The 18,343-nt window shown below is 38.7% G+C and overlaps 1 protein-coding gene across 4 annotated transcripts in view; it reads right to left on the bottom strand.

Moving 5' to 3' along the window:
* The window catches only part of syt14a (synaptotagmin XIVa), a 106,274-nt gene extending 88,146 nt beyond the window's left edge, over positions 1 to 18,128 (bottom strand). For all 4 annotated transcript variants that reach the window (XM_015356659.2, XM_015356673.2, XM_015356666.2 and 1 more), the window contains exon 1: positions 18,113 to 18,128. In XM_015356659.2, coding sequence (XP_015212145.1) covers positions 18,113 to 18,125 — 13 coding nt within the window. In that variant the 5' untranslated portion in view covers positions 18,126 to 18,128. The remainder of the gene's footprint in view (positions 1 to 18,112) is intronic.
* Positions 18,129 to 18,343: the final 215 nt, after the last annotated feature.

Here is an 18,343-nt window from a genome sequence, read left to right as displayed (position 1 = left end):
AAAACACTTGATTATATATTCACTCCCAATTAAATGTATTCTCCTTGTATTTTCAATGTAAAAAAAAAAGGACACAGCATTTTTCTCTTCACTTGAGAAATCTGATGCCTGCTTTGCCCTGTCAGGAGAATGAATGTAGTTTTAGAAAATTACGTTTTATGCAAAAAGAAATGAGACTTTTAATTAAGGAAAGATAAGGCAAACCAGACAAGGAAAGCTGAAATAAACCCAATACTGTCAAAGTTGTAGAAAACAGATTTAATATTATCTATGTAAAGCATCCTCAAGGATGATTCAAGAGAAATATCAGAGCTGCAAACCTGAGGTTGTGTGTTAGGGGGCAAATGTAGAAAGACAGAACTGAAATTTTCATAATGTTTGCACACAATGGGAAAATATATTAACTTAAAAATGTTATTCTGACACTTCAAATAGTAGTTAATAAGCACATTTGCTTATACCTCAGGACATACAATCTTTATACATCTGAAAAAAACATCCTGGAAATGCACATCAACGTTAATCTTTGTTAGGCATAGAATTTGTTTTACAGCAGATGGACACCTAAGGTGTTGCACTGTAGACTCAATAAGCACAAGGGAAGTTGTGTTCCCAGCACAGTTTGGTTTGGGCTCTGATTTGAGATGCTATTTTATGGACAGCAGAGCCAGTAATCATTGCCGACTACCGGCACGACAGACATTTTCAGCATTCTTTTGGTTTCTGCAAGGCGCCTGTCTTGCATCATCAAAGTGGGTGACGCCACAGCATAAGGGGTTGTCAACAGTGATTAAAACCAAGACTGCATCATTTAAACTGGGATACACTTTTACAGAAGCTGTCATTACACTGCATTAGCTCTGAAATGACTTCTTCCATGTCTTCTAGATGGGCACCTTGGTTCTGAGCCATCAGCAAATGTAAATGAAGACAGGTTGTTAGGCAGAATTGACACAGACAAGTTTTCGTTCAAAACTGCACACAGAAGCACAGCGTTGTCTCCCTGCCTCCTCACTGTGAACTGACAGCTACAGTCTGGTGCAGTTTTCATGACATCCAGCAGGAACAACAAGCCTCCCCTTGAAAGGCCCTTATAAACATACCCACAAGAAGCACCAATGTCATGTTATGCAGACTGGAAAGGAAAATACTTGTCATGTTGCACGGGCTTTGTAAGTTGCTCACATGGTTGTAGTTTATATATGGGTTAGTTATGTACTGTATTGTAAACGATTTTTTAGCATTTACAGACTCTTATCATAATACTATAGTGGTTAAACCTCAATGATGCATTAGGATCTAAAATCCCACATCCACACATTAAAGTATTTGGTTCCTGGCGTCTTTTGAGAAGCACCTCTGAAAGAAACCTTTAAATTGAAACTGAATAAGACACACAGATGTACCTATTAATAATGAGGCACTGGGAAGAAGCAGAAGAGGAACAATTGAAATAACATGGAATTTTATTTCACAGAGTAGTAAAATTGTTACAATTTTTCTTCATGTTCAGAACTGGCATTGCAGGAAATGTAACAGAAAAAATAAATGTCTTGAATATTGACACAAACTACATAAAGCATAATATAATCCACAGGCAGTTGGGAACTGTGCATCCCAGAATAGATAGCACATTTCCATTCGGATTCTGCAGCAGACTGTTTGTGTTTGGAGAGCCTTTGTGAGTGCATGCTGTTCTCACTTTCCCTTCTGGTGCATGTCACACCTCAGCTTTCACTTGCCTACCTACTCTTCCCAAGCCTATTATTATATGAACAGAATTGTGGAAAAAAACAGTTCAATTATCACTTTATTATTAGAACATACAATGAACATGTGTACTTGCAATTTAACAAATGCCAAAAATACAACCTGCATAGGAGAGCACCAAAAACAGAATGATTGTGTTCACTCAGAGGAGCATTTAATTTGGGGTTCTGTTTTTTTTTTACTATTATACTCTCACTTACCATTGAACTACTGATATACAGTAAGGATTTGTTGGGTTTCTTATCATCCTAGTCAAGTACCTTTTTCTACCAAGCATATACAGTATAAAAACAAATGCTGCCAAGTCAAAATATTGGAAAATACCCTGAATAGAGTATCAGTTGGAGGTTTCATAACCTCTAATGAACACCTAACATAGTGCATCACCTAGTCATAACCATCCCTGCTGTCAAATATGGTGGTGGCATCATTTTGAGAAGCAGGGATTGGGAAGCTTGTCAAGAGCAAAGTACTGACAAATCTTAGAGTAAAATCTACTTCAAACCTAAAACGTAAAACTAGGACAATAATTCACTTTTCAGCAGGACAATTATCCCAAGAACAAGACCAAAGCTACACTGGAGTGATGGAGTGACATTAGAATAAAAAGGTAAATATGCTTTTGAATGTCCAGCATGGTGGCACAGTGGATAGCATTACTGCCTTGCAGTGCTGGGGCCCTGGGTTCAATTCCATTGGTGCTATCTGTGTGGAGTTTGTACAGTATGCTCTCTGTGTGTTCAAATGAGTTTCCTCTGGCTTCTCCATGTTCCCCCCACAGTCCAAAGATATACTGGTAGGCCAATTGTCTTCTGGGAAAATTGGTCCGAGTGTGTGCGTTTGTGTCTGAGCTTTGTGGTGGACTGGCATCCTGTCCAGGCTGTATCCTGCCTTGCTCCTGTTGCTTGCTGGGATAGGTTCGGACCCCTGCAGCCCTACTGTATATAGAATAAAGTGGTTAGAAAATGAATGGATATCCTTTTCTGGACCAACCAAAGTGCTGACTTTAATTTGATTGACAATCTGTGAAAATCAATGTCCATGTGCGATCCACAAGTAACTTGAAAGACTTTGAAAAAATGCATGGGCAAATCTACCATGAAACTTGGCACCAAGTAGGGATGCAAAGGTGATAGAGATTTACTCAGAAAGACTTAGGGCCTTAATTGCTAACTGCCAAAAAAGCTTCTAACATTGAGTTCATGGATCTGATTTGATAAATCTCTTTAGTTTGTGCTGCCATTTACTGTAACTTATATTACCCTTATAAGTCTTCATTTGGAACATGCAGGTTTTGATTAAAAAATCTATGATTGATTCTGTAATTTCATAAAATGGGACAACATAGGAAGGGTCTAAATACTTTTGCAAAGCACTGTATACAGTATATTGTAAAGAATAGAGAAGAGTTTTCTTATATTACAAATGCAGGACACCTGTTGGTTCGGTATTAAAGAAAACTTCATTCAGTCAGACTGGCCAATGTGTGAGAATGTGTGACAACTGAACATTGCACAGTCTGCATTTTAGGGTTCAGAATGTGTGGTGGCAATTAGATAAACAGTACACTTTTTCTCTGTACAGCTATGTCCTTGATTCAGCTCAGTGTTGTGTTCTTTATAAGGCAACACAGGAGGCTCTTCATGCTGTAACTAGGTATAAAAGGCACCAAAAAATGTCAAACCTATAAAGCTGTTTTCAGCTCTACAGAGGGTGTGTCTTAATGAACATTCTCAAAACCACAATAAAATATACTGCAATTGCAGTCTTCTATTCAGCATTTGCCCATCTCTAAAGCACCATTCCTTAATGTCTTAGATAACACATTTTAAAAGAAACAAGCCTTTGCAAATGTTTCCTTTGAACCTCAATAAAATGTGGTATCACTAAGACTCAAACACCCCTGCCAAATTTATGTGAGCAATTCCATATTACTACTCAAACACATCAGCATTACCAGGACTCCCGAGAATATCTGCATTAAAATACAAAGAAAAAATGAACAACATTCTCCCGATAAATGTCCAAGGAAAAAGTATTTCTTAATCCCTGCCTTCATTTCTGTACTTTGCAGCACATTTAGAGCATGCACTAAGAAAATTAGCCTTGGGATAAGTGGCAGTATAAATCTCTATAGAGATAATTTACAGATGCTCATTAATATTCAAATTGACTTCATGTACTGTACTGCACATTTACCTGCAGAAATATGTCTCTCCATAAATCCAAGAATAATGTTTCAAATCTCTCCTATACATGATCTCAAAAGCAGACAGCTCCCAAATGGTTACAAAGGGAAATGAAGTCCTGCCAGGTATTTAAGCCTAATTCAAAATTAAATAGGACTATTAGTCTACACCAAGAACACATGAGTGAATGCTCTGTCTATAAATTAGTCAATGAGGCTGATTTACACTGACAGCACCAGTATCTACTGCTTAGAAAACTTTTTAGGTCTCTCACAGGGCATACTGCCTGAAACACTGGTGTCAAGGTGCATGTCTCTTGTGGGCGAGTGAGAAAGGAAGGGTTCCCATTTCAGTGTACTCCGGTGAGAAGCTCCTGCCTAAGGCATTCTTTTATCCCATTACTTGGTTGTACTCGGAGTACTAAATAATAGATAGGAGAGGACAGTGAAGTGCCAGTTTTTCCATAGCCCATGTCTTTGTGTGTCAGCTGATACTCATGTGATCTGCCCCCTGCCCTTGACATAAATCCACAATCACTATTTCACCAGCTGTCCTGGGTGAGTCTTTGTGTATTCTGAAGCTAGTACAGTCTAAATATAATCTGTCCCTGTACACTCCATACTCTTCACACAGCTCAGATTCAGCACTATTAAAGAATACACAACAGGTGCCGAAAAACTGGACTATACCCACACAGATTTCAAATGTGCCACAAGATGAAAAAATACAATAGGTAAACTTCATAGTTTCATATATGGTGAAAACATGACAAATCAAGACAATCCTCTGAAGTTTGTGAAACTCCCATGGCAGAGCGACACTACACTATATTTCATATGAAGCACAGCTCAGTTACATTCTCGTTGTGCTTGGTATGCATTGACAGAACTATTGCATTTCTGTAGCCCATTAATTACATCCTAAAATATGCCAATCATGGGACCAGTGACAGGCATGTGAAGTAAATCATGCTGATGACTGATGCAGGATCAGGTGCAGGGCAGTTCATAGAATTACAGCAGAAACTGATGTATTCATTTTAATAGTAGGTAAAACACAGTTGAAACCAAAAAATATATCAACCTTATGTCAGAATCTACTACTGCTACGATGACAACCCTACTACTAAGAATGCTAACTGGCAAAATGACTAAACCCCCTAAACGAGACAGCCAGTCACACACAGAGCCGCGCCAACATGCTTAGCCCTCTCCTCTGTTGGACAATAATGGCAGAAAGAGATAAGAAGAGGGAAGCTTCCTGCCCTGCTGAAAGCAAAACAAGCAGGCGACAAGAGAGGGGAGCTCTCGAGAAAAGAAAGGCAGTGGCAGCTTCATTCTGGTAAATGTACTGTAGGTCTGAAGGCAGAGGCTGAAGGCAGCACAATCGTATATTCTCCTCAGCGGGTAACAGACACTGCAGGGTTTGAAATAGGCTTTTCAGGTTTTCAGTAATTGTTGCCTTTGAGAGGAGGTTATTACAGAAGATATAGCCTCCGTTTTTCACAAGGTTTACAACTTTAAGGCAGTAGGGCACAGCATTCAATTGCAACAATAAGGGGTGCAATGGATCATCGGAGACATGTACAGCCAACCAGAGAGAAGAGGAAACACACTCTGTCTCCCACAGAGCTAAAACTGAACCACAGCTATACTGCTCTAATGCTAATATTTGCCTTTGTCTTGAAATGTTATATTAATCTGATACCACACAAAAACTAACAATCTTTTGACACATGTATAAAACAATCAAAATGTTGAATACAGCTTGCCATCATGCTATGGTGTGCCCAGTGGATTTCAGATATGTTCTATGGATGTCGTACATGAGAATAAAAATAAACAGGTCCAAATGAAACTCGCATGAAACTCGTTTGACATACAACAATACAGAAGGGCCTTCATTTTGAGAGTAGTTGACTGAAGCTGCTTTCACAGCGCTTATCTGGAATAAGATACCAAGTCATATTGTCGAACAATCGAAGATTTTCTTCGATTCACAAAAAAAGGTCTGAAGATCTCTGGATTCATAACCTACAGTACAGTGAATTAGCACCTCCTTGCTTATAGCCCTGTTTGAGGTTCCCTTGACCATCCAGCCCTGGTATGCTGCCTTATGTACATCTATCCCTACCTAATCTCTCTAGGAGGAGTGTGGGTAATGATGCCAACTCTTTCTCAGGGGCTCCCCCTGCTGGAGAGTAAAGCCCAGGCCACCATTAGATGTCCATTAAAAATGTCACCCTGTTAAAATGAATCAGATGACCTACTTCAATCAAAACCCATTCTAAAAACAAGGAAAAGAATTTGTGCTCTTTCGCTGTAGAGACATCATTAAGATTTTCTTTCAATCAACACACCTAACTCTTGGTGTAAAGTCTCTGTTCTTATTCTTAATCTAAGAAATTGTTTCCCCAGATGAATCTAGCACAGGAGATAACATTCACATGACAGCCAGTTTAAATGACAGGGGTAAACTAGCTCAAGTCCTTCATGTATTCCTCTAAAATCCCCATTGAAATTAATAATTTCCCCAAAGTCATCACCATCCTGCTTTTGAAAATAAATACTATTAAGTGAAATCATTAATACGTCTGAAAGACCTTAAAAATCTAAATGTTTTCACCCTGCCTCTAAAGTGGATTATTTCAGTGTTCGCGTCTTGAATAGGGTTAGGAATTGTCAAACCTAAAATTATTTCAACATTGATTTTAATGTCAGCCACTACATCACACGAAGGGAAAAGAAGTCTGCTAACTAAGAACGTACTGGGCTATATAAGCAGATTTGTCAATCAAATTTACCTTGAAATCCATTTGAAACAAAAGCCTTTAATGCAGAGACGTCATCGCAACATGTCATTATAAACATCAATATCCTGTTTTCCTACTGAGAAAGCAAGTCTTTCGGGATTTAGATTTTTTTGATGCTGTGTCTGATTAGTTAAGACTGTAGCTGGGGTGCTATCTGCAGAACTCATTTCTTTTCATTAGTGCTCATCAAAAGCTTGAACCACATTTTTCTCTGCCTACCCTTTTGCCTGGGGCCTGACAGGTGATGGGTCCCCTTGGACTGCTTGTCATTTGGATTGTTTATACCAATGGCAAGATCACTGACTGCAGATGCTCAGCTCCAGTCCCAGTGAAGGCACTCACTGGGCTACTTGGAAAAAATCTATATACTTTGTTTTGAGTTTTCATTATAATGGTGCAAAAAGAATCTCATCAATAAAAGTCCCATCTGTATTGTATAAGAATAAAAAAAATCTTCATGATCACATGTGTGAAAAACGATCAGTTATTTAAGACAAGGACTTTCTATCTTGGATCTCAGTGCTCCCCCTTTTTAGCTGATCTGTTAGTTACCGATGTCTAATTCCAAACGTTTGTGGGTAACATTTTAACAATTGAGTTCTCTCATTGTTTTTAAATTGGCTTGAGCAATTTTCTCCTAAAATCTGAAGTAACTTGAAGTCTCGATGTCTCTGAGGACCAGAACTTGAAAAAATCCCGGGATTTAGTAATTCTAAAAAGTGCTCTTGATGCTGAGATTTAGACAACCACAGGTCCTCCATACTGCCAAGACGGTCTTCATTTTCAAAATATGGACCTGTGATACATTCACAAGGCCAGTAAGTGCTGACAGGTGAAAGCTTTTGAGATTGTGGTTCAACAGCTTCAGTGACATTTTTACACTGCCTCTCAACCCAAAAAACAAATTAAATCAAATCAAATCAGACATCTTATATTGAAGTCTGAAACAGATAGTGTACTTAAGACACAATTGTGAGAAAAGATAATTAGTATCAGATTTACTTTCAAAAACAGATACAGTATGTTACTGCTGTGCACAAATGGGAAATTGTTCAGTTGTTTCAGGAAACTTTTAATCCAGTGTGAGATGAAAGCCTTTGTTATTGAAAGGAGTGATAGGTTCTAGACTACTGCAGACCTGTTGATTTTGTTATTATTGTTTTTATTTGGTGAACTGAGCTTGATGAAGGATTAGAAAACATAAGATCTAGAAGTTTACTGAGAATCAGTTTTGTCATTCTGAATCCAGCACTATGAGAAAAATGATGCGAAAATGTTTTCTAAAAACATCTAAAAATTTATTTAATTAGAATGTCTTTAAATAACTGCAAACGTATCTGGACAACATTTCAATTAAGAATCTTACTTTTAATATGTATTTAATAGGGGTTTAGATAGATTTAGATTTAGATTTAGATTTAGATAGATCCATTTGAAAACAAATTTTATGCTGTGAAAACATAAAGCCATTTCAAGTCTAGTAGTTAAAGTTTGTCACATATGTTAAACTTTAACGCAACATTTCTCCCTATTCATAGTGGTAAAACAGAAGACTTCCTTCACAAATTTGGAATGTGTGAGTTATTCAGACAGTGGTTCTTTAAAGTCTCTTTTGAATTAAAAGCACTGATTTATACTCTGTACTTATCTAACAATATGAGTGAACTTAATAAATTATGGAATTCATTTTTTAAAAGTGAGCTCCTGTAAGGTTTTGTTCAAACTGTCCAGTGTTCCTTCTGCATGAACAAAGAGTAATACAACCTCACTGAGGCTCTTACACAAGACCTACACTCTCCCACCAACACTACTGTATGGAAACCAACTACCCACCCCTCTATTTTCTAACCATTTCATCTAATTCCCAGTCAGTGGGGGGCTGGAGCCTATCCTGGAAAGCAATGTGTGCAAAGCAGGGTACATCCTGGCAGGGCACATACAGACACAAGTACACAACAGGACCAATTTTCACAGAAGCCTATTAACCTACCACTATATTTTTGGACTGTGGGAGGAAAACATAGCACCCAGAAGAAACCCACACAAACATAAGAACTCCATGCAAACAGCACCCCAGGTCTAGAATTGAACCCAGGACCACAGTGCTACAAGGCTGCAATGCTAACCACTGCGCCACATTGCCACCCCTCCAATATGGCACTGTGGAGGGAGCCTGTATCTAACCCAGCAAGCAACCGGCAAAAGTTGCCTCTTGTGCAGAAAATATAGATGGATAATACTTTATTAATCCCGTAGGGAAATTGATGGTATACAGCAATCCTGTATAATATAATTAATATTATACAGCATTATTCTTTTTGTATGAAAAATATATTGTCTTTGTATAAACCTGTGTGTTTTTCCTGAAATAAAAAAATCTGCAAGCACTGTAAGGGTCTTTTTCATATCCTTTTGGTCTGGATTCATTTTGATCGATCTTGGGGCAGGTAAAGACTGTTTGATTTGTTGGCTTCTGTTTTCTCTTCCCAATCATAGATATTCCCACATATTTGCATACTTTCTGGTACCAAGCTTTTGTATATACAGGTGACAGAAGATAACACAATAAGAGGAAATGTACATTGACACAGGGAGACTGGGTTATTTGAAATGCCCCCACATCTTACAAAAGTTAGATTAAATCTGACACTTCTGAGAGGCCCTGACTGAGCTGCACTACATAATTAATATGTATCATTAGACTAAATTGCTGTTTAAACTTCATACTAATTAGAGAGCTGCAGAAAAAAATAAGCCATACATTGAATTTAATTTTTCATGTCATCAGCAGTTACAAATATTTAGCTAGTCATTAGACATTTAGCACCTTCCGTTATAATGACTGAGAGGCTGATTATACTGTATATAATGACATTAGTGTTTATGAGACCTCTCCTGCATACCTTCTGTATACACCACGCCCTCGTCTTCATGTTTTAAATAAAGAAGAAAAACTAGAAAAAATAGAAAAAGAAACATTGCCAATCCAGCCTAGAGAGAACAGAAACCTGAGGCAAGGAAAATGAGACCACCCTGGGGAACTCAACTGGATAAACTGTTCAGGACAAATACATCACAGTGTCTCAAATTAATTAAAATTTGCTCCATACCATGTAGCTTGGCAATAGTATTCCTCAAAGAGAAGGTGCAGGCTGGATATGAATAAAAATTACAGAGCAGGTAATTAGCACTTTTAAATGAACTTCACTTAAAGTTACAAATGCAAAACAGAAAAAGACTATTGCTAAGAAAGCCTACAGTGGCAGGATACCTCAGTCAGAACACCAGGTGGCTCTACTAGTTCAGCAAGTGCCGTAGCTCTCTCCCTCAGTCGTTGTGACTATCCAAGACATCTAGCTTGGCAGACCACTGGAACACTGTGATTTGGAGAATGTTCATCCACTTTTCTACTTTGAGTCTTTTAGTTAAAGTTCACATTTTCTGCACTGCTGCAGCTGGGTGCCTGTAGCCAAGGTGTCTTGTTATGTTTACACACAAAGCAATGCCTGAGCACTGTTCTATAGGGACATGAAACCACAAGAGTGTGAAAAGATATCCAGTTCTCCAACCATTCAAAAGTGCACAGAAGATGCTAATAGTATCATAACTCTTGGCAATCCTTCTTTCCCCAAAAATATTAGATGTACGAATGCCACTATTAATGCAATTTTGGAAGTAGAAAAAGTTGTTTATTACAAAAGGATTTCATTCTGTGACACAAACAAACTCACGCTACTTGAATAAAACTGGACAATTTCTAACCCACTAACATCAGAAGCAAGCAACTGAATATGGAATCAATCATTTCAAGGATTTGTTACAGAAGTGAGAAACCCTGCAAGAACACCAATAGATATGTTCAAACCATTTTTCTCCAGTGAAAACTCAGCTCATTTTAGATTCCTCTCAAAACAGAGCCCATATTTCTGTTTGTACCTATTCATAGGCAGCAGGGTACTCTGAGTGAACTGCCTTCTTCATAGGCACAACAGCAATATCCCATTTTCATAGGATTTGAATCCACAACTTTCCTGGTGAAAATTCAGAGCCTTAACCAAGACTTTATACTAAATATGAAATCTCGAAATTACCTTTAAGTGCAAAACACTTTATTTTATTTTTAACACCTGTATTGTCAGTGAAACTCTTACATGTGTTGAGCTCTGCTCAGGCAGCCCTCCAGTAACTCAAAACAGAAATATTCAAACTCAATATACCTTCAACATATTGTCCCATATTGAGAACACAACATGAGCACAGAAAAGGTAATTATGTGCTTAACAGAGTGCTTGTTAATATAATTAGTTTAATCCAAACAGCAGATATCATTCCAGGACAGCATGTTTTTATATCTCAAACAGTGAAACTGTCAGCCCGAAACACGTCAGATTATTGTTCAGTACAGGAAATAAATTTCCATATATTGAATTAAGAAGAATTGCCAATATATACATGTATACATACATGTGTGGATCTGATTACACTGAATTTACTCTTGGCTTGTAGCAGTCGACTGGCTGTTTCCAAACAGGGTCATGGCCTGTGTGAACACCCATCTATTCTTTTGCTACCTCTTTATTCAAATCAACAGATTTGTGGGGAAGCTGGAGCCTATCATGACAAGCAATGGGTGAAAGGAAGGTGTCCTAGACGGGACACCAATCTATCGCAGGACAGACACAGAAACACACGCTTACACCAGACCCAAGTTTTCCAGAAGCCAGTTAACCCACCTGTATTAACCAAATACAGATGATTATCATAACTGGCAACACTCAGTGTCCTAGCATATATACAGTAGCATGTTGCCTATATCCTACTCAGTACCAGGCTGGTGTTGATTTATCTCTGTGACTCGGTGATGTCAGATCTCCAGCTCTCTGCACAGGCAGGACTGTGAAGTAGCACAGAAGCTGAGACAGGAACTGGAATGCATGAGAAGCCAAGTGAATCGGTGTCTGCATATACAAAATAGACAAGGGCCTGGGGGTGCCAGGGATTTTAGATTCAGTTTTAGAAAAATCTCTGAAAAAAAAAGAAGCAAATCGAAATCTGTAGGAAGTAATATTAATATGCACAGTATGAGTTTGCTTTGAAAGTAAATGGCCACTTCTGCCACAGCTTCCAAGCCACTATACATCTGCAGAAGTGTCTGTAAAACACAACCTTTCTTTTCTCCTTTGGAGAGTCTTCTTCTCCTTATTACTTCGACTTCCTTTTAGTATATTTCCGTTCTGCCATTCACATTCAGTAAACAGCGGACATCACTCTGCTATATATTCACAGCACAAGCACAGCTCCTTGTCTTGACTTTGAAATGAGCAGAAGCCTCTTCTTTTGAATGATGCATAAATATCTCAAGATCCAATAGAGTATATGCTTCTTCACCTTGTGCTTTTAGAAAAAAGCAAAAAGTGCTGTATGAAAACAATAACAAGCCTATGGACAGCAACAGGCTTTTTCTAAGATCCTCTCTGAAATGGTTGGCCAGTTGTCTTCCTTGAGCATTACATTCCAGGGCAACAACAAGGACACTGGATGCCCATTTCAGATGGCATGTCAGAGCACTAAAGAATACAGCCCTCTCCAGGCCTAAAGTCCAACATTTACCTCCCTCATTCATGATCACACTGACCTTTCTGTCTGTGTCACAGGGAATCAAAGACACCTGTGAAAGAAAGGTATCAGGGGTCAAACTCATCCTTAGAATAGGTTCACAAAATTACCCCAGCACTCTGTGATCAACTCATCTCTTTTTAATTTCTTTCTTCCCAGATTGCCGTATTCCACTTCTCTCCTTGGAATTCACATCTTGAATTTTTGCTTCTCTTCAACTTGATCTCTGGTGAGGTGTAAAGCAGTGGGTAAATCTCTAGACTCATAGCTGGTGGGTTGTGCTCTGTTTTGTACCTTGATTGAGGTACTGTACTTCACCATAGTTACTCCAGTCCTGTGTAAATGGGGACCAGTATTGGCCCTGTGATGGACTGGTGTCCTGTCCAGGGGGTGGAATAATGTGCTCTCTCTTCAGCTTCACAACACAGAAATCAGCACAAGCTCTGGCCCAACAAGCCACTGTGGTTTCAATATGGGAATTGCTAAATTTCCATTAGCCATTTGCACCTTCTCTTCCTTCTGCTTTCTCTGTCACACCTCTTCCCCTCCTTGTGTAATTTGCACTCATTTGGCTTTGCTTGTCCTCATGGAATTAACCTCCACTTGTTCCTTTGCAACCTACACACACATCTCCCTGCTCTAACCTCTACTGTATCTGGTATCATCACAAAGCTAATCTGCCTTTTTAATCATTTCAAATCCCCCCCTTCCACTGCTCCTAATTTAAGTCTATTTTCATACTCCAGTAGGAACTTTAAAACTCTCCAGTCTGGTAGCTAGTTCTGATTTACAATCCATACAGAGAATTCAATACCAATATATATTTTGCCAGCTCAGTGTATGCTGGAAATATTTTTTCTGTTTTTTACAACCACGTGAATTTGCAGTGATCTCATTACACATGAAGGTGTTTCATACTCATATTGACCTCAATGCAGCTCATTTCTTTCTAAAGTATGTAATAAAACATACGGTATGTGCAATTGATTACTGTTCCTAGCCTTTACACCAGTGGCGCATAAAATATTTATATACCATTGCAAATGCTCGCCTCAGTTGCCAAAGGATTCCTTTAAGTCCCTTATGGAAAAATGTAAAGCATGTGTTTATATCAGGTATAGAAAAGTAATAAATGCACATAAGATAGAGTACAAGTTAATTAAGAGATTTTCTATTCCTAATAATCTGAAAAATCCACAAATAATACAGATAAACCTGTGATTTGATTTGATTTGAGTTCATTTTGAATCCTTAATATCCAGGGTCCTACAGATTCCCATGTGTAGGTTATCTTTAGCTTTGTAGTTCTTAAAGACTTAGGCATATACAGTACTAACTCACGGCTTCCCCAAATCCACAATTCTCTCTACATATATTACTGTGTCTGTTTGCTAGAAACATGTTCTATATATCTAACAGAATGTTGCCATAATACCACAGACAAGACAACCTCTTTCATAATAAAACGTAAGAAGAGGAGGTGAAAGTGTTTCAAGTTAACCACACATGACAACTGATAATGCAAAATGACCAAACTGCATTTCCAGGTGGACAGTACTAGAAGATTAGAAAAACAGACCTGTACTGAGACCACTACTGAGTCTCTGAAACCGGGGAGATAATATAGTGCTTTTGACCAACTGGTGAGTTATGAAAACTGGAAATTTGTCATACTGTATGCAGTATTAAGTTTACAATTCACATCCTACGTGGAAGAAAAGAAAAATTGCAAATGAGATAACAGCTGAAGTTTACAAGTGAGCACTAATCAGCTGTGAACACTGGTAATAGGCTCGTTCTAGAAAGCCACCTCCCAGATCTCTGAAGAGATCCAGTGAAAAAGAAATGCATGGCACTGGCCTTTAGAACACACAGAAACTGCACCTTTCTGTGAAGTCCGAGCTCAAACCTTAAGGCTGTGTCAAAACAGAAAGAACCAAAATTCCATTTTGAAGCTGAAAGCTCATGTGAAATAGGATCGAAAGATCTAATAAATTCTCTTTCTCCTGAGAAACACATTAACTCTCTCAGTTGAGGTGATTTGCATCTGTGTTACATTGAGAGATGAAAATGAACTTAACGTTTTGCTATCATCGCACTTTGATCTTTGCATTAGAACGTTTCGATTGCTACAATATTTCACTGGCTTAAGAACACACATACATATACACTTACAATGAGGCTATCAGTTATAAATGAAATGACCATGCCAGAAGTTACCAATTGCGTGCATCAATCACATGAAACTAAAGTAACATTAAACATTTATCTATGATGAGCTCATGTTAGTACCACCTGCATTTGTAAATATGGTATTTTAATGAGTAAATGAGGCCATTTATCCTCACTCAATTTTTTTGCTAATCAAGAAAAGGGGGGATCTTAAAAATGAATTGCAATCTGCTGAATAAAAAAAGTGCATTTATGAATTAAAAAATGATAACAGCATTTATCACCATGTAAAGAAGACCCCATAGATTTCATGAATAATATTCCATGTGTATTAGTTACAGTCAAACTGAAAGGGAAAATGAAACTCAATTTCTTCACAGTTTTTGCTTTCCTCAGGTTTAAAACTTCAAATGGCCACTCACATGGTACAATCTGCAGCACCCTAAATGGAATGAAATCAGATTTCAACTGCATTACTTTTGGACAAAACTAAAAAGGATGCATAAATGAACTTCACAATAATTCCCTTTCACCATAACATGAGAAAAGTTTTGAATGAAAGAAGACCCCTTAGACCCATCTGCAGGAGCATGTACAGTATTAGCGATAGGAACAGTGGATCTGGTCAATGCAATAAAATACATTCACAAGGCCTGAGTACCACATCACCTCTTTCAGCCAGCCATGTGATTAACTAGCTACTAGATAGCTGTAATACGCTGTACTTCACATGTGTGGAACAACGGAAAGACACTGTGTAATGCTGAGGCACCTCACATTTCCTCATACTGTTCAGCCACATACTATATACTTGACATATACTTGACATAAGTCTGTTCAACTAGATTCACAATCTTCCTTGAAATGCCATGCAATTGAAACACTTTTTCACAGACCAAATAGCAGTTCAGAGTCAAATCTTGCTTGCTGTTCATCTGTCAATCTCTCCGACAGCTGCTGGCAGGAGTGAGAAATTACAAAGCAGCTGGGACCCTACATACTGTACCTTTCCCCTGGCTGGAATCTACACACCAAGATCAGCTTCAGCTGTGCTCCTTAGCCATTTGCCCCCCAGGGTCCTGTCAGGAGTGCCTTATTCCTAACTGCTGCTTAAAACTGAGTTCAACCTTTCCAGCCCGTCTCGGGGTGTAGCAAGGAGACAGACAGCCAGCCAGCAGGATTCTGAGTTTGCAATGAAAGTTCTGGAGAAATGACAGCAGCCAAGTTCAAGTGTCCTCCACTGTCCTACATCATAATCATTCCTGATGACATTTCCTTAACTCTCAGAAACTATAAATACCACTCATCAGCCTTTTCTCCTTTGCATTTGTCTTTTGCATCCCTATTAGCAAATGAAATGACCGCCCTCTTTGCTAAGTCACTCTGAAAATCAAAATTAACCTGATTAATACAACAGTGTCAGTCACTTGCCAATGAATATAGAGAGAGGCCTGCGTACGTTTCTTTTTAGATTGCTTTATTCATTTAAGAGCTCTTAGATTAAAACAGATACAAAACATAAACGGTCTGGCTGTGGAGCCTTGGGCCTTGACCCCCACCCACGGCAGACAGAGACCTCAGGGATATGAGACAAAACAATAACGGCAAATTGCTTTCAAAATCTCCCCGTTCATTTAAAGATTTCAATCTCCCACATTTTCTCTCGAATTTGTCTCCCAGAACCTGATATCTTTAGCCCCCTTTCTCATTCTCCCTATGTTCCATTCTCACACTGTCTCCCTCTTGTCCTCCTATCCCACCCCTTTTCCTCATCCTCCTGCTCTTTCAATCATCCCCTCCCCACCCACACGCACCTGGAGACGCACCACAGCCTTTTTACTTTTCAGCCTTGAATTAACCCCTACTCATTCTTAATATATATATATATATGTGCCTCCACCCACACACACAACCTCATGCACAATCTAGAGACACTAGCTAACCCAGCCAATCTGTATTTGGAAGGTGGGAGGACTGGAGCACCCTAACAAACCCCACAAAGACACACACCATTATGTACAGATCCATACACTGTATGGTTAATCACACCTGTTGCTGATTCTGGAAAAACCAAATGTAACTTCGAGTAGGATGAGAATCCCTGAAGAAAACGGCAAATGTTTCAGGTTAATATGAGGACCACTGTGAATCCTGTCATCTATAGCAAGAACAAGTATCTGAAAATCACAATTTGACACAGTCAGGTAAAAACAAAACCAATGCAAAGCGTCTGTAAACACGGATAAGAAAAACCTTGTTAAACTACAACTTGAACAATTAAAATACGAAGTACAGTTTAAAAATGTTTGAGAAGGTACAGTACAATAAAAAGCTTAAAAATAAAGACGAAATTGGAGGACGTGTTAAAACATTTTCGTCTCGCTATGAATTAATTAACATTGTCGTATCTCTGTTCCTGAGTAGGTGTTTATGTGGCGGAGATACTCCCGTGGGTGTAGGTGTGTAGGTGTCTGTGTGTACGCGTACAATTCATGTCAAGCTAAAGAATAAAATGTCAAACTCTACTCAGTAAAATCGTGATGAGCTACTATACCACCTAAGCCAACTTAGTGAATTCATCGTATCTGGCACGAAAGAAACTACTGTAAATCCTCACAGCCAGCAAGCGATAAATATTCGTTGCTACTCAAAAATAGACAATACCATAAGAAGCGCAGACACTGGAAAGGCTGCAACACAATAATACCAGTTCAACATACAGTAATTTATGTTGAAAGAGACAGGCAATTATCAGAATTTAAACCCCATTCATACCCATAAGCATTTCTCCGGAAAACAGCTGTCTGGAAGCCAGTTTTATTATGGAAAATTAACAAAAGCAACGTTTCCGCGGGTGAAATCGTTTTACTGATGAACATGCAACGTACCGTTATCGTATAACAAAGCTGTTCAGCAATTCCCTGCGGAAAAGCGACTGTTCAGCATAATAAAATAATATTTTCTCTCTCTTTTTACAGCTTAGTAAACTCACACCAGGATGCAGCACCAAGCAACTGTTGGGCATCAATGTATTGAGCTTTATATTTGCACTTGCAATTCCGTGCGCGTCCTTCAAACTTCTTCTAGAGTATCTGAGTATTTTTTTTTTATCACGATCGCCTCTTAAGTATCCGAACGATGCCTTTAAAAAAACATGCAACACTCATGAAAAGCACCTCTGGCACCTGAATTTCGCCTTAAAGCACAGACATCGTGTGCAGTCAGTGCTTACTCTACTGTTTGCACTGCAGTTTCTCCCCGCGGTCCTGTAGCGCGGATAGGAGCTGTCCTTTCAGCACCACACAAGCCGCTACCGGAGCGCATGAACTGGACAGCACTACCACGGTACGGCTTGGGGATTACCATATCTTCGCCGTCTTCATCACCAGCAAAACACTCAAACTTTTACAACAATTAAATAAAATTTCCTTTCGCCCCAGGCTCGTTCGCAGAGTCTGCCCAGACTTTCGTGCTGTCCCCTGAACATGTACCTTCAGGAAATATTATGTAGAAGTTATTAATGAGAAGAAGAGACCGTTATTGGCCTACTTACCATCAATCGCCATGATGTTCTGTTTTGGATTCAACCAAGCCGAGTGATAAAGACAGGGGAGAAGGAGGATGTTCGAAGTCGCGAAAAAATAAGGGGGAGAGAGGAGGAAAATTAAATGGTACCGTCCTACTGTTTAAGGCTGTATTATTTATTTATTTTTTAAATAAATAGTTATGACATTTTATATTGTTCAAAGTACAGTAGATATGAATGTTTTTTTAATGATTAATG

This window comes from Lepisosteus oculatus, chromosome 2 (assembly GCF_040954835.1).
Source record: "Lepisosteus oculatus isolate fLepOcu1 chromosome 2, fLepOcu1.hap2, whole genome shotgun sequence".
In the NCBI taxonomy this organism is placed as follows: Eukaryota; Metazoa; Chordata; class Actinopteri; order Semionotiformes; family Lepisosteidae; genus Lepisosteus; species Lepisosteus oculatus.
This window is presented reverse-complemented; position numbering and strand designations above follow the sequence as displayed.